The sequence below is a fragment of the Sturnira hondurensis genome, unplaced genomic scaffold, assembly GCF_014824575.4.
Source record: "Sturnira hondurensis isolate 20B ecotype Veracruz unplaced genomic scaffold, ASM1482457v3 Scaffold0003801, whole genome shotgun sequence".
NCBI lineage: Eukaryota > Metazoa > Chordata > Mammalia > Chiroptera > Phyllostomidae > Sturnira > Sturnira hondurensis.
The window spans coordinates 6,370,096-6,393,986 of record NW_028076432.1 but is presented as its reverse complement, the minus strand read 5'-3'; the positions used below and the strand labels follow the sequence as shown (position 1 = coordinate 6,393,986).

Here is a 23,891-nt window from a genome sequence, read left to right as displayed (position 1 = left end):
TTTATTAATTACTTAAAAGACTGTTACTTTGAAAATATGTTGCTTGCTTCCATGGTAGTTAATCAGCTATTACAGATTATTTAAAATTTCATGTTTACGTGTTTTCTGTGTCTGTGTAGAAGCTTTTTAAGTTTAAACTACTGGCTTTGAATTACTTTGTATACTTCCAAACCTTTTATACTTTAAGGTGATAATGTAATTTCACAGATGGATCCTCCTGGGAACCTCAGAAAATGGCTCCTCTCTTTACAGGAAGTAATAAAGTTGTTTTTGTGTTATTATAAAAGATAGGCTTATGTCTAATTATCAGTCAAATTGCAGAAAGTCAGTGGGAGAGAGACAGTGGGAGAAAAATAGGAATTTGACACACTTACCGTCCTAGTTATCAATTATTGTTCCATGTATCATCTAGTGTTCAGTGACATTATAGCCAGTATTGTTTCCAGAAGGATTTAAAGAACAGTTTGTATGCTTTTCACACTGTAATGATAGAGTTTTATGATAATTTAGCATGATAGAGTTTTGTCTTTCTTGAGTAGGTATTTTTGTAGGGAAAAGAACCAGTAAACCCATGCATGGTATAATTCTTAAAACAGTTTGTGCGATTTAAAATGCTGCTAAATTGTCAAGTCTGTATAATTTTAGGAACCTTTTGACTAATGGTCAGATTTATATACCAAATTATTTTGCATTTTGATGGTATTTGTGCTGTCATTGTATGACCAGTGTCTTTGATTTAAGGGTTAAAGTACTTAGGGAAATAAGATCTTTTTTGTACATTCTTTAAAATTTGTACCATTCAGAATATTCATGCTATGATATAAAATGCTACTTTTAAAGTAGTGTTACTGATGTGTACCAGATTGTGTGAGTCATTGTTAATAATAAGTCATTGCTTTCTGGCCCCCGTCATTGAGGATTTTTTTTGACTTTTCACCAAATCTTGTCCTACTTTTTACTGTTTTGTTTTTTTAAAGACCAGTTTTTTTGTTACAACATTGTATTGCACTTCTTTATATCTTGGTGTGGTGTACATTAAGAATTCAAAGTGAGATTCTGACATACTGAAAGTCCTTCAGCAGAAAGCTTGAAAGAGGAAGAAAGAGAGCCTATGTTTAGGACTTAAAACTATAACTTCTCCCTAATGATACAGTTGTTAATCTAATATCAGATTTCCTTTCTCTCTCCTTTCTTCTTCCTTCCCCCCCTCCCTCCCTCTCTCCCTCCTTCTCTCTCTCCCTCCCTCCTTCCTTCCCACCTTCCCTCCCTTTCCTCCTCCCTTCCTATCTTCCTTTTTTGCATTCTGAGTTCATAGAATTTAGAGATGGAAGAAAACTTAGGAGCCATTTGTTACAGCCTTTATTAACAAAGTGAAAGAATTCCTTCTTTGTGATCTTTGCTAGACTATTCTCTATTAGGGCATATACTCAGTGATTTGAAAGCTCCCCAAGCCATGTGAGAGTACTAATAATTTTAGATTTAAAATTTAGATTTTTAAATTCTTTTCAGCCCCTGGAAACTCAGAACCTCACCTCACAAAAATACAACCTTACACAATTGAAAACCTTATATTTGTTACCTCAGTGTAGTCTCATTTCATGAGCTGGGTGTTTGTTGACTTCATACCACTAGTATCAGTACAAAACAGACAAGAAAGAATAAGGGTTGCTTTTTATATTCTGGTATTTTCGACTGGAGTTAGGTAAATTAGAGTATTTGATTGTATATTTGTTAACCCCACTGTTGGGAATAGTAAGTTGAAGTTGGAGTTCAAAATGGTCTGGTTTGTTGGGGTGGGAGGTGGGTTTTGATACTCAACAGGCACCATGATACAAGGAGAAAGTAAGGATTAGTGGGCTGTGACTTTCAGAATCCTGTCACATCTGAAATGAATGTAACCGTATAACTTTATTAATCATTGAAGGAAGGAAAGAGAGAAATATGGAAGGTGAATTGGTAGAAGGAAAAAGACTTAGAGGTATTAAATGGATTCATCTATTTTTAAAGCAACATAGACTACTTATATCATTCCCAAATAAATCTTCACATTGTATATATTTTAGATGTGTTCATTTTTTAAGAGATCATCAATATACAACATTAGGTGTAAAAAAATTTTTTTTCCTGTAACGAAAGATACTACTAGTTCAACATCAGTTGGTGTTATGTTTTTGTTTTCTTTGTCAGTGGGATTTTTGTTATGGGTCATGTAATCACAAAAAGATGTGGTGGTGTAGGAAACATTTTGAGGGTTGGCTTTATTTTTGTTGTGGGAATATATTGCTTTTTTCATTCTGTTAACATTAAAGAGAGATATATGTAGACTTATTGAAGAATTGAGCTCTTTGCATTTTGTTTTTTCTTAGGATTTACTCCTTCTCCAGTTGCACAGCCCCATCCTTCAGCTGGCCTTAATGTTGACTTTGAATCTGTGTTTGGAAATAAATCTACCAACGTTATTATAGATTCTGGGGGTAAGAAAAAATTGTTTTATTAACTTTACTATACTGTTCTAATTTAGATTCTGTGTAAGGATAGATAATGCTCCTTTTAACATATATAAATAGATTAAATTTCACTAACCAAAGAAGTTATGCCTCCTCTCCCAAGCACTAGATGAGAACGTCAAGGGACTGTTAACTGTTTCTCTTTCTTTGTGGCATTTTTGACTCTGGGAAGATTTTGTTTTCTCCCAGAACTGAATGAGAAGGGCAGGGAAGAAATTTTGCTCATATTAGAGAACTAAAGTGATAGTGGCTGTGTGTAGATTATTAGGCCTTTTATTCATTACAACTTTTACCTTTACTGAAAGGAAATTGGCTTTTTGAAAACTAGGAAAATAGAATCTGTCATGCTTTGACTTCTATAGTCCATTTATAAACAGCTAGAATGTATTAAATATCAGAACTGTAGGTATAGGGGTTTTGTATTGTTTTGAGGGTGATTCTTACTATAGTATGCTTGTTCATTTGTCTTCAAAGTACTTTAAATCATAGAACCAAGTTTCCACTTAATTATTTCCATTTAACATTTTGTTTGGAACATTTTTTTGAAATTTATAAAAGTTAAGCATTTCTGTCAGATTGACAATTCTCTTCTTTCCATGGGATGGCCAGTTCCATTGAATTTTGGTTCAAATTCAAACCATTTAAAGAAATATATTGAGATATTCTTAATTTTATAATATACAATTAGTTGCCATTCAAAAATAAAGAAGTAAGCTGATATGAATATGTGTGGACTAAGTATTTTCTTTTTCTCTACACTAGTAGGCTTATAATTATGTTTTTTGACGCACTTTTTCCTTTTGAGTTAATTTTGCTGGGAAAAGGGGTAAAGAAAATATAGACCAATTGTTTATATTTTGTAAACCACCATCTTTGATGACTTTTTCAAATTCTCTGGCATCCTCAGATTATGCTCTTCGTCCTCTAGGTTCCATTGATTGGATTATCTCACCTTCTATCTTCCCTTTGGTAGAGAACCATAAGGGATTTTTTTTAAACAAATTCTAAGCAGTGTCCTTGTTTACTACATGGTTTTATGGAATTAGAACATTATTTAGCAATTTCTAAGGTATAATTTAGTTCAGCTGATTTTAGACAGAACCAAAGAATTTACCTGATGGTTCATTTTGACTGGCTTTAATATACTATTTTACATATACTTAACATTCACCACTTTGAAGAGTATAAAAAGGTCAAAATATTATTTCTTTTTTTTCTTTTTAAAATATTCTCCTTTTTTAAAGATTTTATTTATTTATTTTTTTAGAGAGAGGCAAAGGGAAGGAGAAAGAGAGGGAGAGAAACATCAGTGTGTGGTTGGCTCTCAACACATCCCCCCATTTGGGAACTGGCCCGCAACCCACGCATGTGCCCTGACTGGGAATTGAACCAGTGATCCTTTGGTTCGCAGCCTGTGCTCAATCCACTGAGCTATACCAGTCAGGCAAAATATTATTTTTTAATAGAAACTTTCCTCAAGGTTTCTAGATATGTATTTTTTGCCTGTATTGCTTCAGGTATAAGTGAGTCTTAAGAAAATTTTGTTAGGTGAGGGGAAAAATTGCATTTTATTCCTTTCTCCTTTACAACTTGGGAATAAGAATAGTTTACTTGAGTGCTTCTTTCTTTATCCCCTTTAACCTTAAAGTAATTTTATCATAAGACAACTTATTCTGTCAAAGCATATATAGCCTTCTCAGTCAGTTCACTTTACTGGTGAATTTCTTCTTTTTTAACTTTTTTTTAAAAAATTATTTATTTATTTATTTATCTTTAGAGGGGACGGAGAGAGGGAGAGAAACATCAATGTATGGTTGCTTTTTGTGCGTCCCCTGCTGAGAGTTGGCCTGCAGGGAACCGGCCTGCAACCCAGGCATGTGCCCTGACTGGGAATGGAACCACGATCCTCTGGTTCGCAGGCCCGCGCTCAATCCACTGAGCTACACCAGCCAGGGCCCTTTTTTAACTTAAGAGTATATTTACTACCAAATTTTGGAGGACTTCTCCAGTAAATTAGCAAACAAGGAGAAAAGGCAGAGACCTCCTTTAGAAAGCTGTAGCACTATAAAGTTCCTTACAAGTCCTATTTCATCTGTTTGTAACTTTAAGGCTTTGATGAACTAGGTGGACTCCTCAAACCAACAGTGGCCTCTCAGAACCAGAGTCTTCCTGCTGCCAAACTTCCACCTAACAAGTTAGTATCTGATGATCTGGATTCATCCTTGGCCAACCTTGTAGGCAGTAAGTACTCTTTGGGTCCTCTATTCTTCTTCAAAATAAGTTGTTTTATTTTTTTTTAAATCTAGGTTTTAACTGCTTTATTTTCTTCCTGTCCTAGATCTTGGCATTGGAAATGGAACCACTAAGAAGTGAGTTTTTATTTGTATTTCTTCCCAGGTGCTGCTTGTAGGTGGATTTGGCTTTCATCTAGAAAGTGTGTGTAGAGATGTCGTCTGCATCTTGACTGCTCTGTTTTCAGTCTAAATATGTAATAAAGAAACTTCATAATAACACATATTTACTATGCTTACTTATATTTATTTAAAGTGACGTAAATTGGAGCCAGCCAGGTGAAAAGAAGCTAACTGGAGGGTCTAACTGGCAACCAAAAGTTGCACCAACAACTGCTTGGAATGCTGCAACAATGGTGAGTCAGAAGAGCTTATGATGTACTAACATGAATAATCTAGATAAATGTGTAACATAAAAATGTTTTTAAAGTGATAGGCATAAATGAAAAGATTGTCATTATTGAGTTTTAGAAATATAAATAGTCTATTTCCTTTAAGGAGGCTTAATTGACTACTTGCAGGTACATTTTAGTAGCTACAGTTTGTTTAAAGGTTACTTGTGTCAGTCATATTCTAGTAAATAATGGTTATAATCTTTAAATTAGCCTTAAGTGGTAGCAACTGTTATTGTTCCCATTTTACAGATGAGGAATTGGAGACACAAATTTAAGGATTACAGAATTTGTAAAAATTACGGTAGATTTTTAGATCCTAGGTAGCCATATACTCTTAATCACTACTCTTCTTTACCACTGGTTTCAGATGTATTATTCATTTACCTAGGAAATAACATTTAATCTTTTCTGATCTCACCATTGGTAAAGAAACTATAGTTGCTTGGCTTTTATTAATATTGTCATATAATTTGTACAGTCGATTCTCTTCATTTGCTGCACTTATGTTCTTCAAGTCACCAAACACTGAACCACTGCTAGGTTCACACACACATTTCCCCAACAGTGGTTCAGTGCTTACTAATTCAGTGTTAGTGTGACTTGAAGAACATAACAGCAGCAAGTCAACTGTGTGTGGGTATAAACATGTACATACACACACGTGCGTGTTACCTAGATTATAATCATAACTTTCTTAAAAACTACTTCTGGTAAATTATGTATTTTCTCTTTTACAAAAGAGAGAATGAGGTTTAGAGGTGTTAAAGTGACTTGTCTGAGGCCACCCCAGTAACAGGTACCAGAGTTGAGATTCTAGTCCTGTCCAATGGCCACAGAGCCAAGGCTTCTTGCTACTGCTTCCTTCCCCATCCTTTGGTCATCTTCCTGTTACAGCTGAAACAAGGCAGACCCTCACTTTGTTTGACCTAAGCTGGGAACAAATGGCATAGGAAGACAAATTGTTCACCACTCCACACATGTCCATAAATAACCTCAGAAGCATTATAAGCTTATTTTCTGATTACAAATATATTTTAGCATGTAGGTAAATTTGAAAATACAGAATCTATGAAGAATGAGGATTAATTATATATGCTAAATAATTAGTTTGCATTGCACTGAAGTTCTATTAACTGTTTTTAATTACTCGGTTGTAATTACTCCAGTGTACCTTCGTGGTTGTACTCCTAATCTTGGCCAGCTGCTGTTTTACCATCCCAATAAGTCTTCCTGGGTCAGAGAAGACCATTTCCTTCTTATGGAACAATTTGAAACATATTTTCTTGTAACAGTGTTCTAATAGGGGCATTTTAACAACACAAGCTACACACTGTAGCCTTTTTGTTGTTACTAGAGACCCCCCATTATCCTTGTAACAGTTACTCATTATTAAATACCTTCTGGGGCATTGCCCTATTTTCCTTAGGTTAATCATAAAATAGTGTGCTGTTAAAATTTTGTGGGACATTATCTAAAAAGTCCTCATATCTTCAGACTTCATAAATAGAACATAATATTGATTTAGCTGCCTTTTTAAGGCAGTAACTTTTTGCTGATAGAAGTCACTACCATCACTAATAATAAAACCTTGCAATTAGTTTACTTTTTATACACACCCAGGCACTATCTTTAGTCTGTAAACGGTACACTCATGAAGTGAAGGTGTTTGAGTAGGTATCATTGCAGTTATAAGGATGAAGTTTCATGATGTTTTTTCCAGGCGCCAAGCAACCAGAAAGCAGATTCAAATTGAAATAACATTCCTCTGACCCTGAATCCAGTGTTTCCCCCACTGTAACAAACCTCACTGATTAGGGAAGGGCAGGAGGGTTAGGTTAGTGGGTTTTATAGCCTCAGCTGTGAATTATACATTGATAACATAGAAGATAGATACATGAAATTTTTATTTTGTATTGTATTAGTATTAATGTGTATGAAATATTAGGAATTTGTAGCTAGCACTTTACCTACGATTGACTACTAGAATGTAACAGACACCTAACCACCTAAAATTTGGATGTAAGTTATTGAGAGCTATATTTATGGTGCTGTGTTATATATGATGATATGTATCATCTTTTAACCTTTCATTAAATTATTTGTGTATTTTATAGAATTTCTTTTTAATAACATTTAGGGCTGGTGTCGTGATTCACTACTTAGGTAGACTGCTGCTTATGACATTTCTGTACATTTCTAACCTTTTTATTAATCCTTAAACACTGTCAAGGTTTTTGAATTTTTTTTAATTTCAAAAAATTCTTTGGTATTTTATTAAAATGTATGATGTTATACTACAAATTCTTTTAATTATGCTTGCTTTTTTTCCTGTAGTAGACGTTACATGATGCAGCCTTGTTGATGGGATGCACTGAATTTTGTGCTGTTGACACTACTAATAGATTTTATCTTTTAATGACACTTGTAATCAGTGAACTATTACATATGCAAGGGGATAATGTCAAAGACTGAGTTTCCCTTGTCAACCTTGATAGTGTTTTAGTATAGATGTTCTTCCACTAGATATTGGAAATACAAGGGATTTTAGGTAGTTAGTGAATGTACATGTGAACTAAAATGCTCTCTGTGTATTTTCTGTTGTGTAAGTACTTGTTCTAATCCAGTGTTATTGCATTATGTAATTGTTCTCCCTGGGAAAAACAGAATGGCATGCATTTTCCACAATACGTAAGTGACCAAAAACTAGCCTTTTTTGCAATAAATTGGCATGCTATTAACCACTGCTATAGCAGGATCTCATAACCTTTCAGCTATTACTTGTTTTCACATTCAGATTTTCAATGTGCCAAAATTCTCCCAAGCATCTACCAACTTCATGGGTGTGTTGCAGAATTGATTCTGATGATGGCATGGAAAATATAAATTTTTTTTCTTGCTTAATATTCTGCCATTTGCTGCCAGATGGCTGGGTGTCTGTGTGTGTATCTGTGCTGCCACTATGCACTTGATGACTTCTGAATGAAGGGAAATGTTGATTGTGGTAATGTTGAAAATAATAACTGCATGAAATCTTACAGGCTTCTGCTGTACTTGGCAGTGTGTCTGCCGCTCTTGCAGCTCTCAGTTTTTAAGTAGGTAGAGACCAATAAGTTCTATATGCTCATCCAAATACTAAACTTTTAACTATTCACTTTAGTTGCGCTTCATTTACCTTCTCCATGCGTTTGTTCAAATTGCCATATATTTTCAGGGGTTTTTTTGTTTTTGTTTTTGTTTTTTGTTTATTTGTTTTTTGGTCTTTTTTAAATGTTTCAGCAATGTTATTGGTCTTCCACCACCTGCATTCAGTTTTAGTTTTCATCATAAAATACCATAGGCAGGGAATGTTGTTAAGACAGCAAATATATCTAAAATACGTATTTCTAGAGTATGAGTTAAAGTAGCAGGAGGAGGGAAACTTAAACACATCTTAGTGGTAGGTAGCTCTTTTAAGCATTAAAGTATTAACAGATATAAAAATGTATTACTTTTCCAATTTGCTGCTTTGTAGAAGATAGTTTAAGTCATTTATGGAATAAATAAGAAGTAATGCTAATATATATACTTTCTGTAAGAACTGTGTACTTTGTAGAAATAATCATGCTCAGTAGTACTTTGAAATCTTTGGGGTTCTTTGAAAAAAGTGAATGAAGTCCTTAGAAACTAATTTTTTTGGAAGATCAAATTACTAATTGATTTGGGATTTTGATTTTTTTTATTTTTACTTTTTGCTTAAAAACTGAAGTGCCTAGAAAAACATTTAGTAATATTACTCTGGGTAACCTTTTATTTGTGTGTGATAGTCAATAGACTTTAAAATGTAGAACTATGGATATTGTAAGATTTTTAAAGCTATAAAAGCCCATTGAAATCTTAGATCACTGTTGAAGTAAGTTAAAGGGTCTTTTTTCTTTCTAATCATTCTACGTTTCTGCTAATTTCAGGGCACCTTTTTTCATTGAGCATCAACACATTTTTTAAAAATTATAGCTGACAAATTGACACAGTTATTAATGAACACAAGTATCACATTTAATCACGGCTGTCTTAGCAATTCTTTTAGTAGAACTACAGCTATTAATTTCTTGAACTCAGTTGACATGCAGGAGTTATACTTCCTTGTTTATTTTTTCTTTCACTATTTCAGGCACCCCCTGTAATGGCCTATCCTGCTACTACACCAACAGGCATGATAGGATATGGAATTGTAAGTATTTTGGTACACACAGGTTTTTGAAAATGGGTTGATTCATATTTCATGTGCTTTTATTACACACTTAACTGCAAAAAGAACTTACTGCCGCTCATACCCTTAGTACCTAACACAGAATCTTCTATGTGCCACAGCATTCATTGGTTTTCTAAGTATTTCTAGAATAGTCATTATACAACAGATATCATTATTAATGTTCACAGTATTACTTGGCTTATTTTTCTGTCATAACTTTGCTAGGCATTTAATACTTCATTACAAACTCAGACATTAATATTAACTTCAAGTATTTGTTGCTGTGGCCTTATATTAATACCAGTGAGGTCTTATAACCTTAATACTGTAGGGGAAGAGAGGAATTAACAATATTTTAATTGTGTAAAGGTAAATTTAGTAAAGGCAGAGAAATTTTTTTATGACAGTGATTGGTGCAGTACAAACTGCCCTATAACCTTAAAGCTGGCTGCTCTCCACATTCTAAACAGCCTTACTCTCCATCTTGACTCTTTCCATGTGTAGACCCACTCAGATAGAAGTGGAGGTGTGGTGGCTTCAACCTTCTGTATATGTTTGAGGAACTCTCGCTGAGAGGAGACAGCACCACATCCCCTTGTATTGCTAAGGTGGCTCCTGTGCTACTTGTTCAGTTACATCTCCTGGAAGGAGCTCTTTTCCTGTATATGAAGAAGTTTCACAGCTTCGGTTGGTGATCATTACATAATAAAGGAGTCTATACAAATAATTCAGGCAATGAAGTTAAAGTGACTTTCTGTCAACAAATAAGAGTCTACCTACAAGATTAAATAAAACACACAGGAAGATAAGATTTTATATTGCATTTTAACTAAAATAATATAGTGGTCTATATGTGCTCAATTTTGTCAGTGCTTGTGTTACCTGTTACCATGGAGTAGTGGTTTTTAAAGCAAGACATGGTCAATTGAGATTCTGTTTTCATTTAGTAAAGAATGAACTAACCTCCTCGTGTATAAATTTAAGCCTCGTCTTTTCTTTTTAAAGATTATTTATTTATTTACTTATTTTTAGAGAGATGGGAAGGGAAGGAGAAAGAGAGGGAGAGAAACATCCATGTGCAAATGACATATTGACCTGTTGCCTCTCTCATGACCCCAACTGGGGATCTGGCCTGCAGCCTGGACATGTGCCCTGATGGGGAATCAAACCAGCAACTTTTCTCTTTGCAGGCTGGTGCTCAATCCACTGAGCCACACCAGCCAGGGCAAATTTAAGCCTGTTCTTGATTCTCCCCAAAAATGTCTGAAATAAAATGAAAGAACTATGGAGAGTAAACCTCTTCAGAGAATCAGCTATGTCCACCTGTTATCATTTGCATGATGGCATAAGAACTTGATGTGATATATAAAGGAAGTTGATTTTGAAATATCTTAGTCACTTTACAGTTTTAAGTTTCCCCATGCCTAAAGTGGGCAAATTTGAAAAAGTTTGGTCTAAATTATTTTGTCTGCTGTGCTGTAGTAAGCAGTTACACAGACGTTAAAAATTGGCATATTAAAGACTTTACATACTAAAGTCAATACTCTTAAAAGTTTGTGGCTTCCAGTCTTACTTGCATTTATAGGATTTTTCTCTTTGAGTTAAAGCAGAAGTAGTAGTACTTTACTCCTTGTCATCCTTCTTGTTTACTTATTTATAATAAAGGAGTTATCAGTCGATATCTTTAGCTTGATGTTTTTCTATTTTTTAGCCGCCTCAAATGGGAAGTGTACCTGTAATGACACAACCAACCTTAATATACAGCCAGCCTGTCATGAGACCACCAAATCCCTTTGGCCCTGTATCAGGAGCACAGGTATTAATTCGTGCACTACATGTAACTGTTTTAATGTGTTTGATGTGGAAGGAATACAATTTAAAACATCCTTTTATACAACTTGAGAAACAAGTTATTGGCATTATTCTACGTGGTGGATGTTATTTGCTTTATATCTTTCTCATCTAAGAGCTTTTAGGAATATTGATTATTTGGAAGGAAAGGACAGCAGATTACAGATATTAAAGATGGAACATTCTTGATAACTTACAGTTGGTGAATCCAGAGGACGGTTTTTCTGAGGTTAAGGAACCTACTTTCTGTTCATGATTCTGGCATGATCTCCTTTGTGAACCCTAGAAACCCTGAACTCAGAGCTTCAGTGCCTTGGCATTTGGAGTGCCAGTGCAATTGGTAATGGCCTTGTTATTCTTTTTCCACTTCAATGCATGTAGTATTGTATTTGCCAGTGCATATAGTGTTACATTGCCATTTGTGTTGATCCAGTTTGAATCTAGTCTCTGTATTTTATAGACTAGGGAAGCACAGGAGATTCTTTCATTTTTCAGCCTTTCTGCATACTGAACTAATTGTAATAAATTGGCATCTTGGGGAGTACCAGTAACTGGGAGTAGATTTGAATTTAGTTCTTAATAAGAGGTAAAATCCATGTTCTTTGCAATTCATGTATTTGCCCAGTTGCCTCTTTTTTTTATGTTACAGTGACCTTTTCTTCCTGTTCCTTAATCAGTTAAGTATTTTACAGTGAAGATAACTGGGTGTTGGGGCAGTTGATGCAGTTATTACTCTTTTATAAGTCAGTTAATTTTTATGCATTTGTTTTTATAAAATGGATTATTGGCACGCATAGTTTTTTTCTTTTGTCATTTACCAGCAGTACTTTTACTGACTTACATTGCTAAAAAAATAAACTAGATTTTTGTGATCTTTTAAGATGTTAATTTCCCTAAGCATTGATGTAGATGTTTTCTTGAGATTATATGCTTCCTCTGTGCCCTTTACTTTTTCCTTTGTTCTATTAACTTAGGATATATATCATTTATTTTTTTAATCTTTCTTTGCTAGAAGGGACTAAGTGATAAGAACTTCAGTGTATTTAAAGAGAAAAAAATATAGTCCAGAGCTACAGATGTAGCTGACTACAGGAATTGCTGACTACAGGAAATTTTCCCTCATGTGTGGCTAAATAAACCCTCGACCCTTGGGTGTTCTCTTTCAAGCTCCTATCTCAGAAACAGAGTATATTGCTACCTTAAGCTTGAATACTACCTGGCAGTTTCCAAGCACTTTCGCACACATTATCTTATTCTCAAAATAATCTGTAAGGTAGATGGGCTTAGTATCACCATCTTGTTTTATAGATATAGAGAGCTGAGACTTAACAAAAGTTCTTCAGCTAAATAACTTAGTGAAATGCAGTTGGTCCCTAATACTGGTCCAGTGCTCTTTGGTCCAGCACTACCTCTCCACTGATAGGACTGAGCTCATATAGCTACTGCAGTAGCACTGTCTTCCTTGTGTGAGAACTACTCTGCAGAGACCTTGGGTTTCCCGCCGGATTATAAACTACATTTACGCATTCAGGATATGACTGTTATAAGTTGTCAAGAACATTCTCTGCAATTGTGGATAATACTGTCAACCTTGAAATATATTAGTTTTGATTTTCTTCTTTTTAATATGGTTTTAAAAGAAATCTTAGTAAAACTCTACCTTTAAAAAAATTGCTGATCCTCTAGCATCTGCTGTTAACCCAACTTTTATATCCTGTTGCCTCTAAAATCCGCATAACTCTTTTACTGAAACACCAGAAAAGTATAAGAATTCCAATGTGCATGAAAAGAAACCATGACAGAAATGCCTTTTCCTAATTACTTTATGTCAGAATAGAGTAGAATAAGAATATTAGAGTAGTAAGTTTTTAGTTGAGAAGTCAAATTTTAAAAGAGTGTGTAATGCTAAATATTACTGATTAAAAAGAGCCATGAAGGAATCAAATTGATAACTAGAAAAAAAGCAGAAATCCAGTGGCAAGGAAGTGACGTAAAGAGGCTTTGGTCTCCTTACACAGTCATTGGAATCATTTAAAAATTAAAATCTTGAATCTTTTAATGTTACTTTCAATTTTTTTATCCCCTTTGTTTTCCGTGTATCTCATCACATAGTCCCACTCTTTCTCAGCTATCAGTAGATCCACTTTTCTTGCATTCTACAACTTTTACCTGGATTTGAACCCCTTTACTGCATATTTATTTTACAGGTCTCCCGGTGTTCCTTGCTGTTCTAATTTAATCCACTATGTAGATACTTGAATGACCTTCTATATGCAGTATTTGTATTCAAATCCGTATATGCAAAAAATCTAAGGACGTGAATCTAAATATAACTGAATATATAAGACATTCCTTCAGCTTTCTTTATGTCTTGAAACTGCCTCACAAAGCCCCTTGTAAGAGTAGTAATGAAACAGAATATTCAGGTTCTTTGATTCTCATGCCTTTACAATTCTCCATTAAGAATCTAGTGTTCTGCAGCTACTGTCTTTGCCAAAAGTCCTTGTCATAAAAATGGATTTACTCTTTACTCATTCTTTATTCATATCTCATTTCCAGACTTTCTGAGATCTGAAGGTCTTTTCCTTAGTCTGCATTTTTTTTCATTATAGCACTTATCGCTACCTGATACTGCCTATGTGTCCATCTGCTCATGTGCCCATCTGTCCACTCCAGCAAGAGACTCCTATACTAGGTTGTAAGCTTTATAGAGGCAGGCTTTTATATAACTTGTTTAGTTTTATGTCCCTGGTTCTTAAAACAGTACTGGACTCATAAGAGTTTTAGAATGTTACTTATCAAACAAGTGAATCTGATTGAAAAAATTCACTTTTCTATCATGTAACTTTATTCCACATTCATCTCTCCTTTCACTTACTTGTAACCATTGAAAATACAGCAGTGTTCAAAATTCCTTTAATTTGTTGGCTAATAGTTACTATAAGCTAAAATATTAGGTAACAGTCACCTTAAAGAATGAAAATACCTTTAATTTCATGATTAAATATTTTTAGTAATTTAAAAATTGAACTATATTTAAAGTAGATGAGATTTTTCTCATACTTTATTTTTTAATGATTCTTAGCCAGTTCCCTGGATTAATTTTGTCTATTCAGACCTAGTTGTAACCAACATAATTTTTCTTAATGAATTGCCTTTTGATTGTTCTCTCATTATTTTGCTCTTTTTTCAATTGGATTCAAAGTTTCTTGAGGACAGAGGACATCTCTTTGTACATTATAAAGTAAATGGTAGTTTAAATGTAAAATGAAATCCCATTAAAGTAAAATCTTTAAATCAAAACCCAGTTGTATAGCTGTTGCCAAAAGTCTCTTCCTGTACTTGGAAGTGTTTTGGAAGCCATTACTCACCTAGGGCATAACTTACAGCACCTGTTCTTTTTTGCTTTGCTTACTCTTAGAATTAAATTAGTATTTTTGAGGGTACCTCACTCTCCTAGATATTTTGTCTTCTTGCTGTTTAGTGAGGCATTCCAAACCATGTGTTGTGTTCTACATTATTATCCAGGTTACTTTAAGTGCTGCATTAGAGCTTAGAAGTGAGAAAGTTTGTTGTGGTTTTAGGAAATTGTGTTCATTATAACTTGAATAAACAACACTGTGGTATTGAAATTATGCCTTTTTATACACCCAGTCCTTTTCAGTCCCCATTTTTTGTGCTGGCTTACGTAACTGCTGGTTACTTAAAGATGGATTTTAAGTTCTATTTCATGCCTAACATTGTGATTTAAAAAAATACATGTTGTGCATTAGTGATTTTAGATGTTTGACTACATGGAAAATACTAGATCCCTGTGGATGTTTTTTCTATTCTGTACTTCATAGTTTTGTGCACTTTTTAAAATTGTATTTTATTGATTATGCTATTACACTTGTCCCAACTTTTCCCCGTTCGACCCGCTCTATTCATCACCCCCAACTCCCTCAGGCAGTAACCACCCCGTTCATGTCCATGAGTCATGCCTAGGTTCTTTGGCTACTCCATTTTCTATACTGTACTTTACTTCCCCATGGCTATTCTGTAACTACCTATTTGTGCTTCTTAATCCACTCACCTATTCACTCATTCCCCCACACTCTGCTTCCATCTGGCAACCATTGAAACATTCTTTGTATCCATGATCTGTCTCTGTTCTTCTTTGTTTAGTTTGTTTTTTAGACTCAATTGTTGATAGATAATGTATTTATTGCCATTTCTATTGTTCATAGTTTTGATCTTTTTCTTAGACAAGCCCCGTTAATATTTTATATAATAATGGTTTAGTGATGATAAACTCCTTTAGTTTTTTTCTTGTCCAGGGGGCTCTTTTTCTGCCCTTTGATTCTAAATGATATCTTTGATGAGTAGAGCATCTTGGCTGTGGGTCCCTGCTTTTCATGACTTGGAATATTTCTTGTCACTCCCTTCTTGCCTACAAGGTTTCTTTTGAGAAATCAACTGACAGTTTTATTGGGACTCCCCTATAGGTAACTGACTTCTTTTCTTTTGCTGCTTTTAAGGTTCTCTTTTTATTTTTAACCTTTGGCATTTTAATTATGTGTCTTCCAGTGGGCCTCTTTGCATCTGTGTTGTTTGGGACTCTCTGTGCTTCCTAGACTTGCATGTCTATTTCCTTCCACAAAGTAGAGAAGTTTACTTTCATTATTTTTTCCAGTAGATTTCCAGTTTCTTGCTCTTTCTCTTCTGCTTCTGGCATCCTATGATGAGAATGTTGTTATACTTGAAGTTGTCCCCAAGGCTGCTTACGCTGTCCTCCTCATTTTTTTGGATTCTTTTTTTTTCTTGTTCTGATTGGTTTTTTTCTTCCTTATGTTCCAAATCATTGATTTGATTCTTGGTTTCACCCACTTGTTTCCCTATAACTTTTTCTTTATTTCCTTCATTTCTGGCTGGATCTTTTTATGCTGATGGGGTTGTTGGCTGGATCTATTTACACTATTGAGGTTGTCACTGAGTTCCATGAGCGTTCTTATAAAGTGTTTTGAACTCTGGATCTGATAGATTGCCTATCTCCATTTTGTTTCGTTCTTTTTTGGAGATTTATTCTGTTCTTTCATTTGGGCTGTGTTTCTTTGTCTCCTCAGTTTGGTAGCCTCCATGTGTTGGTTTCTATGTATTAGGTATAGTTGCCATGACTCCCTATCTTGGTAGCATGTCCTAATGTAGTAGGACATTACTACAGCCTCCCCTGTTATCCAAGCTGGGTATTCGAGGTGTGTCCTTCATGTGGGCTGAGTACATCTTCTTGTAATTGAGTCTTGGTTGCTGTTAGCAGATCAGTGGGAGGGATTTACCCAGGTCAGTCATTTGCAGGGACTGGCTATGACCACTGACCACCAATCTCTGCCTCCATGGAGAGTCAGATGTGCAGGGGCAAGGTCATGGTACTCCAATGTGGACTGTAGCTGTCCACTGGGTGCACAGGCTCTGGGATTTCCTGGGTGGTGCAGGCCAGTGTCAGCCCCAACTTGTGTTTTGTCCATGGCCACCCTGCCTGAGCTGTAAAGCAATCTAAGATGGCTACTTCTTGTGTTGTAGTTGGAGATTCCCAGGTGAAGATAAGCTGTGAATCTACACTAGTTGCTGCTAGTGATATGCATGGGGCCACTTAGGAAGAGGTATGGGGTGTGGGGATTCACTGAGTCTGGCTGTTGCTTGTTTGAGAAGATTTAGGAAATTGTGAAGCATTAATCAAGACCAGCCATTATTACATAAAAGCAGCTTTGGTGGGCCTGTAAGTGGGTGGGGTAGAGTCTCAGAGGATTTCCAGGGTAGGGTAAACAGTATCAGCCAGGTTGATGGAGTCTCAGATATGGCACCAACCTGTAGGCTCTGTTGGGGGGAGGATTCAGAAAAGGGACAATGGCCTCTCCGCCTGCCCTTCTGTCTGGGAGAAAATTGTCCTCCAGCTCTCTCTTTGATACCTGGTACTTCAGTTCTTCCCTGTGTGCCACTGGTGCCTTTCAAGCTGCTACCCCAGTGCTGGAGCTCAGTGGGAGTTAACCTGAGTAAGTTCTCGTGTGGGTTCTTTAAGAGGAACTGCTTGGGTCTCCAGAAGTTTCTTCCACTGGCTCAATCCCTGCTGGCTTTTGCAACCAGAAGTGTGGGAACTTCCTAGCACTGGAACCTTTGGCTGGTGGGCCTGTTGTGGGGCTGGGACTCCTTACTCCCCAGATATCCCTCCCCAATTAATTAATAATTATTTACTTATTTTTAGGGAGAGGGGAAGGGAAGGAGAAAGAGAGGGGGAGAAACATCCATGTGTGGTTGCCTCTCATGGGGCCCCCTACTGGAGACATGGTCCACAACCTAGATATGTGCCCTGACTGGGAATCATTTGGTTTGAAACCCTTGCTCAATCCACTGAGCTCCATCAGCCAGGGCCCTCCCAAATTTTTATCCACCACACGTGAATGTGGGACCAGTTCATTCTATCTCTGCCCCTCCTACCAATTGGATGGTTGTGTTTTCTTTAATTCCGTAGTTGTCTGACTTCCATCAGCTCAAATTTCTTATGGTTCTGAGTGATGGTTGTTCTATTTATTAGTTGTAATTTTGATCTGGTTGTTCAAGGAGGTGAGCCATGTTTGCCTCTGCTGCCATCTTGACCAGAAGTATTTGCTCACTTTTGATTGGTTGTTGTAGGTTACTAGTGTGTCTGTTTATTAGCTTGGAAAGAATGGGGACTCATATCTTCTGTTCCTTGTGCTCTGTATAAATATTACTGGTATATAAATTGAAATGTCCACTGCTGACCAATAATTTGTAAACTCTGTGTTGCAATGTCCAACTCCTATGTTACTGAGCATGAAGACTGTTAACCTAGTTAGTTTCTATGTTCTTTTGAAAGTCACTTTGATGTGAAGTGTCATTTTTTTAAAGGAATGTTTGTAAGGCATGTATAGATGATGAAGATCATGGCACGGGATGGTTTTTCTCATTATGTTCATATCACTTGTATGAGAAACACAATGATTCCTTGCTAATCTATTTTGCCAAAAGCAATATGAAAACCATAGAATGTTGCATTTGGGCATTTAATTTTAAAAGTAAGCATAATAGAAGTTTTGTATGTATTTTGATTAGTATTGGATATTATTTTATGGAGGATTTCCAGTTTTGTTTATGGAGGATAAGGCTAAAGATGCAAAACAGCAGCTTTGGTTTTGTTTGTAATGGCCGATTTTAAGTAAATCTGACATCAGTTAAGTATCTGAAAGGAAACAATGGCTTGTTGTGAGTGCTTTTTACCCTTCTAAATAGGGATACTGTTAGCTTTAGATATTGGCATAATTCAAGTCTTACACAAAATGGCCTTTTTAATGACTTTGTGTGTAAGAAGCAATGGCTCTCTTTGCTTTTAAGCTAGTTATGTGGGTTTTTTCCTGCTTCTTCATGTGTGAATTGTGGGTGTTGGCAGAGCTTCCTCTGTCAGCTGGTCTGTGCAGCTGTATTTCTGTGAAGGCCGTTTGCTCTGTCAGCAGTGTGCTATGCCCATTTATCCTTGCCTAGTAGAAGACACCATGAGGGAATTTACTTGAGGAGTTGGGATTTTTGTACCATAGCTGAGAATGGATCTGGGGTCCCCAGCATACACTAGACTCAGTCAAAACAAAAATCTGAGGAGTCCTGTTCGGTGATCACTATTGTTAATGACAACCTATAGAATAAGACCATTTTAACAGTTTTATTGCTGAGGGTATTTTTTCTAAAAGGTAAAAATCTAATTTTTTGCCTTAAAACCAGATCATATTTCTAAAATCTTAGGTGACTATGAAGTTCTACAAGATCTTCATGATGAATATCAGTGACTGTGTAGAGCACTATGTGTTCAGAAAGCACAGGGGTTGATTGTATAATGTTTAGTAGAGAGGTCTCTTTAAAAGTTTTTCTACTCTCATTTTAACTCTTTCCTGTGTGTTAAAGATAGCCATAAATTCTAGCTGAGTCAGAATGAATTGGGATTTCAGGTGTTTGAGAGGAAACGCATTACTTGGAGTCAGTAAACTACATTTGGGTTTGTTCTTAGAGTCCTAAGGCCGCTGGAACAAAGTGGACCACAAATTTGATAGCTTAAAACAACGTAAATGTGTTCTTTCACAGTTCTGCGAGGTGAGAAGTCCTCACAGGGCCACTTCCCTCCCAGTCCTCTACAGGAGGATCCTCTCCTGCCTCCTCCAGCTTTTGGTGTGGTCCTCGTGGTTCCTTGGTTTGCACCTGCCACATGTTTATTTCGCCCTCTCTCACATGACAGTCTTCGGGCATTTCCCTCTTTTATAAATTATGACACCAGTTACTGGATTAGGGCCCACCCTAATGACCTCATCTTAACTTGATTACATGTACAAAGACTCTTTTTCTAAATAGGGTCACATTCATAGGTACCTGGTGGTTAGGGCTTCAGCATTCATCTTTTGGGGGTAGTATACAATTCAACAGTCTGAACCCAACTGTTACTAATTTGGTATTTCAGGGCAAGTTACCTGTATAACTTTCATGAGAATCAGTTTCTTCATCTATAAAATGGTGATTTTTAACTTGTACACTGTTACAGATTTGCTATAAAGATCAAGTGAAAATATTTATAATAGACTTAAGTACACGGGAGTTTTGTTGTATTTTTAATATGCTATTTACTATAAGACATTTTCTAAGTCCATGTGAAGGCCTTTTAAGAGGAACTGCCTGGGACTCTGGAAGCCCTCCTCACAGCCTCAATCCCGCTGGGTTTTATAGCCCGAAGCTATGGGGATTTCTCTTTCTTGCACTGGAACCCTGGGCTGGGGATGGGAACCCCTGCTTCTCAGGGGTTCTGAGATATCCCTCCTCAATTTTATCTGACACGTGGCTGTGGGACCAGCCCTGTTCTCTCCTACCAGTCTTTTTTAATTACCTAGTTGTAGGACTCCATTCAGCCAGATTTCAGGCACCTCTGAATGATGATTCTACCTGTAGTTTTTTAAAGATTTTATTTTTGGAGAGGGGAAGGGAGGGAGAAAGAGAGGGAGAGTGTTTGCCTCAGACATGCCCCCCACCTGGAGACTTGGCCTGTAACCCAGGCATGTGCCCTGACTGGGAATTGAACCAGTAGCCTTTGGGTTCACAGGCCAGCACTCAGTCCACTGAGCCACACTTGCCACAGCTGTAGTTTTGATGTGGTTGTGGGAGTAGGTGAGTAGCATTTACTGTATTTTGCCGTGTATAATGCTCTTTGTGTATAATGTGCACCCATGGCTTAGCACCGCCCATGTATAACGTGAATTCTTAGTACTACCCAGATATAATGCGCACCCTTATTTTTCCCTCAAAAATTTGGGCAGAGTACATGTTATACACAGCAAAATATGGTACCTACAGCACTATCGTGACTGGAAGTCCTCAGATATTTTTTTTTCCAAAAAATTCCCTATTCTCTAATACTTAGCAGCCTTACTGTTCTTTTAATTTATTTACAAGACTGATAAGTGAAGGAGAGTTGGCCTTGGTAGTTTCAGCAGAGTTTCTCGGGCTTTTTAAATCCTGCTGCTTCTTACCTACCGTGAGCCCCGTTGACTTTGTGCTCTTTTGTTGTTCCCGCTTTCCTTGAGCACTGACTAGGCTATCGCAGCAGATTTCCTTTCCTCCTCTTTTCTCCTGTACTCTGTGAGCTGACAGCTTTCTAATTAGTGCATGTTGTGCCTATGCTTTGGCACAGGTATCAGGAAGCAGTGGCAGCAGATGGTCAAAAGCTGCTGTGTGGCCTTGTCCTTGACACACTATACAGTCAGCCAAACTAGTCTGGGCCACAGTCCCATCTGCTTGAGAAGGATATCAATGATATGAAACTTACCACAGGAATATTGTCTTGTGTTTCCATGTTTCAATTTAGCTATGTATTTATAGGTGGGGACACGTGTGTGTAAATATTAATTACAAAATACTAAGAGTATAGTTAGAAATTAGCATTTTCTCCCAAGGAAAATCATCATCTTCATTATTTGTAAACCTCTAGGAGCATGGTCATATACTGAGATAAATGGAAGTTCGTTTTTTTCAAAAGTGCCAAAAGTTCCCTTTGATCATATGGGTCGGGCATTTTCGTCTAGGACTCTCAGGTCTTCAGACTGCTGTTCTCATGAAAATGTTATTTAAGAAGACATGTTAGTATGTGGCTCTCATAGAAGATTTGTGATCTTGAATGTTATCTAACTGCAATAAGCAAGGTTTATTGTTGTTCTTCTTTTAACTTCAAGTGAAAGAGAAAATTTGTTTTGGAGAGAAGTCCAGTTAGATGTTAGACCCCCTCCAGCTCAGTGACTGATGGTCACTTCACTCAAAATCATTCTGCCTCTGAATGGTTATCCATGGTTGGTCTGAAGAGAGGAAGAGACATCTTGCCAATTAAGTTGTACCTCAGTCTCTATGAGAATGTACTTGAATCTCCACAACCAGACATGGTGTGCTGTCCTCCCATCTGTAGCTGCTGTGTAATCCCATCATCTTTCCCACTGTCTTTGAACATTTATTTCTGAGAACAAGGTATGGATTAGAAAAATGATTGAACCACTGGTATAACTGAAGATGATTTCTAAACCTATAAATTGGTCTTGCCATTCAGAACAGCAAATTGCATATACTTTTGATGTAGTATTTACAGGAACTCATTGACCGTTCATTCTCTATAATGTTTTTCTTTTTAAAAAAATAAATAAAAGGCAATAAAAATGTAACAAATTAAAAGGTAAAATGAGATCACTGAATCAACAAAGACAGATTTGGGATGGGTTAAATATTTTTTATAGGATTTGAAAGTATGAATTGAAGCTGTACTCACTTAGTCGACTTTGATGTAATACTCAGTTGAACACCCATAAAAAGGGCAGTTCATGTTTTATAGCTGTGTGCTTACATGACTCTGCAATCTTATGCAGGGGGGAGGGAAAATATTACAAGTTTGTTTTGAAATAAAATGGCTCATGTTTGGTTTGAACTCTTTAAAAAGTAGGTTCAGTGAAGGAGATACCTACATGAAAATAAACATCTTGGTTCTTCAGGAATTGTCTTTCTTTTACAGAATAACTAAGATTGAGTTTACCAAACATTCTGCTTGCCTTACCATATGTTAAACCGTATCAGAAAATTCTAAGAATCAAGTGAACATTCAAGCAGGAAGCAAAACAAAAAAATCTTTAATTTAATTTCCTATATTCTGGGCAGTATGTGGGCAGTTAGACTAGGTGACCTCTAAGGTCACTTTCCCCTCCCAGAGGATACACGTCAGCTCACCATGTCTAGGTAACAGACAGGAGCCAACTTGATTTACAAATAGTGTGAGCACCGAAGGCAGGATTTCCACATCCAATGAGGAAGAAAGGGAAGAATATTGCAGCTAAATGTGTTGGTTCTGGACTGAGGTCAGAGTTTGTACAACTTTTGACAGCCGAGACTCAGGAAGCCATCTTCCCTCAAATGAAAAAAAACAACACAGTTATGTGCTTCTCCTCCTCTCCCATGCACACATAGAATAAAAAGTCTTAACCATGGGTCAGCTTATTTCAACCTTTTTGGGTAGAAGCCTTTATTCCTTCGGAATTTCAGAAACAAGAACTTGTTTTCTGAAAAACACATGCCATTGGATACCCTTTAGTTTGACATGTGAGTGAAATTTTTGTTTTAATAATTCCATTTTCTACAAAGGCTGCCTTTATACTTATTAAGGATGACAAAACAAAAACCACTTCTTCTTTCATTACATTTTCTGCTTTCATGTTCTGTCATTCTGAGCTCTTTTTTTCTTTCCCTCTCTCTGTCTCTTTCCCCCAGCTGTCGGCAGCGTCCAGCCCCTCCAGTCACAGTCCTCACAGAGCCTCAGGAAAGGACCCTTTTGCAGAGCTCTCTTTGGAGGATTTCTTATAAGTCACTTTAGGTATTGCCGCTTGTCGGGGGAGATGGGGACTTACCTAAATACTTTTAAAAAGATTATCAAACAGTTAAGCACCACTCACTCTTCTTAGTTTCTTTAAAGGGCTCTAGGTTCCCTCTTATCCTCCTCCTGCTCTATTCTTTAGGTGGCGAGTAAAACTAGATCAAGATAGGGTATAAGGACAAATAACTTTGGAAAATATCTTCAATGTAATTAGAAGGTGTGAAGTTAAAAGACCATCTCTCATGTTTTACATATAAGCATCCACTGCTCACAGCAGATGGTTGAAAGCAGATACTGCTCTTAAAAACTGGGTGTTTTAGTCAGTTGTTTGTTTGTTTGTTTGTTTGTTTGTTTTTTGCTTTTTGTTTAAGTTTATTTATATTTAGAGAGAGGGGAAAGGGGGGAGAAAGAGAGGAAGGGAGACATCACTGTGTGGTTGCCTCCTATGTACCCCCTACTGGGGACCTGGCCCCCAACCCAGGCATGTGCCCTGACTGGGAATTGAACCAATGACCCTTTGTTTGCAGAACAGCCAGGTCAGCACTCCATCCATTGAGCCACACCAGCCAGGGCTGTTTTAGTTAGTTTTAAAAGAACTGTAGGTAGCAACATAGTTTCATGCGTCTGCTTGGAGTATGATTAGGAACATCTTTAGTTTTAACATAATGGCAATGATGAGCGTGAAGAATTCAT

The 23,891-nt window shown here is 36.6% G+C and overlaps 1 protein-coding gene across 15 annotated transcripts in view; it reads left to right on the top strand.

The window, feature by feature from the left end:
* Nucleotides 1-23,891, top strand: part of PICALM (phosphatidylinositol binding clathrin assembly protein) — a 120,246-nt gene that overhangs the window by 93,823 nt on the left and 2,532 nt on the right. For 3 of the 15 annotated variants that reach the window (XM_037042884.1, XM_037042882.1, XM_037042894.1), the window contains 8 exons: nucleotides 2,367-2,474; nucleotides 4,617-4,748; nucleotides 4,846-4,876; nucleotides 5,055-5,154; nucleotides 7,858-7,881; nucleotides 9,341-9,400; nucleotides 11,133-11,237; nucleotides 23,096-23,198. In XM_037042884.1, the coding sequence (XP_036898779.1) occupies nucleotides 2,367-2,474; nucleotides 4,617-4,748; nucleotides 4,846-4,876; nucleotides 5,055-5,154; nucleotides 7,858-7,881; nucleotides 9,341-9,400; nucleotides 11,133-11,237; nucleotides 23,096-23,188 (653 nt within the window). In that variant the 3' untranslated portion in view covers nucleotides 23,189-23,198. The remainder of the gene's footprint in view (nucleotides 1-2,366; nucleotides 2,475-4,616; nucleotides 4,749-4,845; nucleotides 4,877-5,054; nucleotides 5,155-7,857; nucleotides 7,882-9,340; nucleotides 9,401-11,132; nucleotides 11,238-23,095; nucleotides 23,199-23,891) is intronic. The other 12 variants (XM_037042889.1, XM_037042887.1, XM_037042898.1 and 9 more) reach the window with 7 other exon arrangements.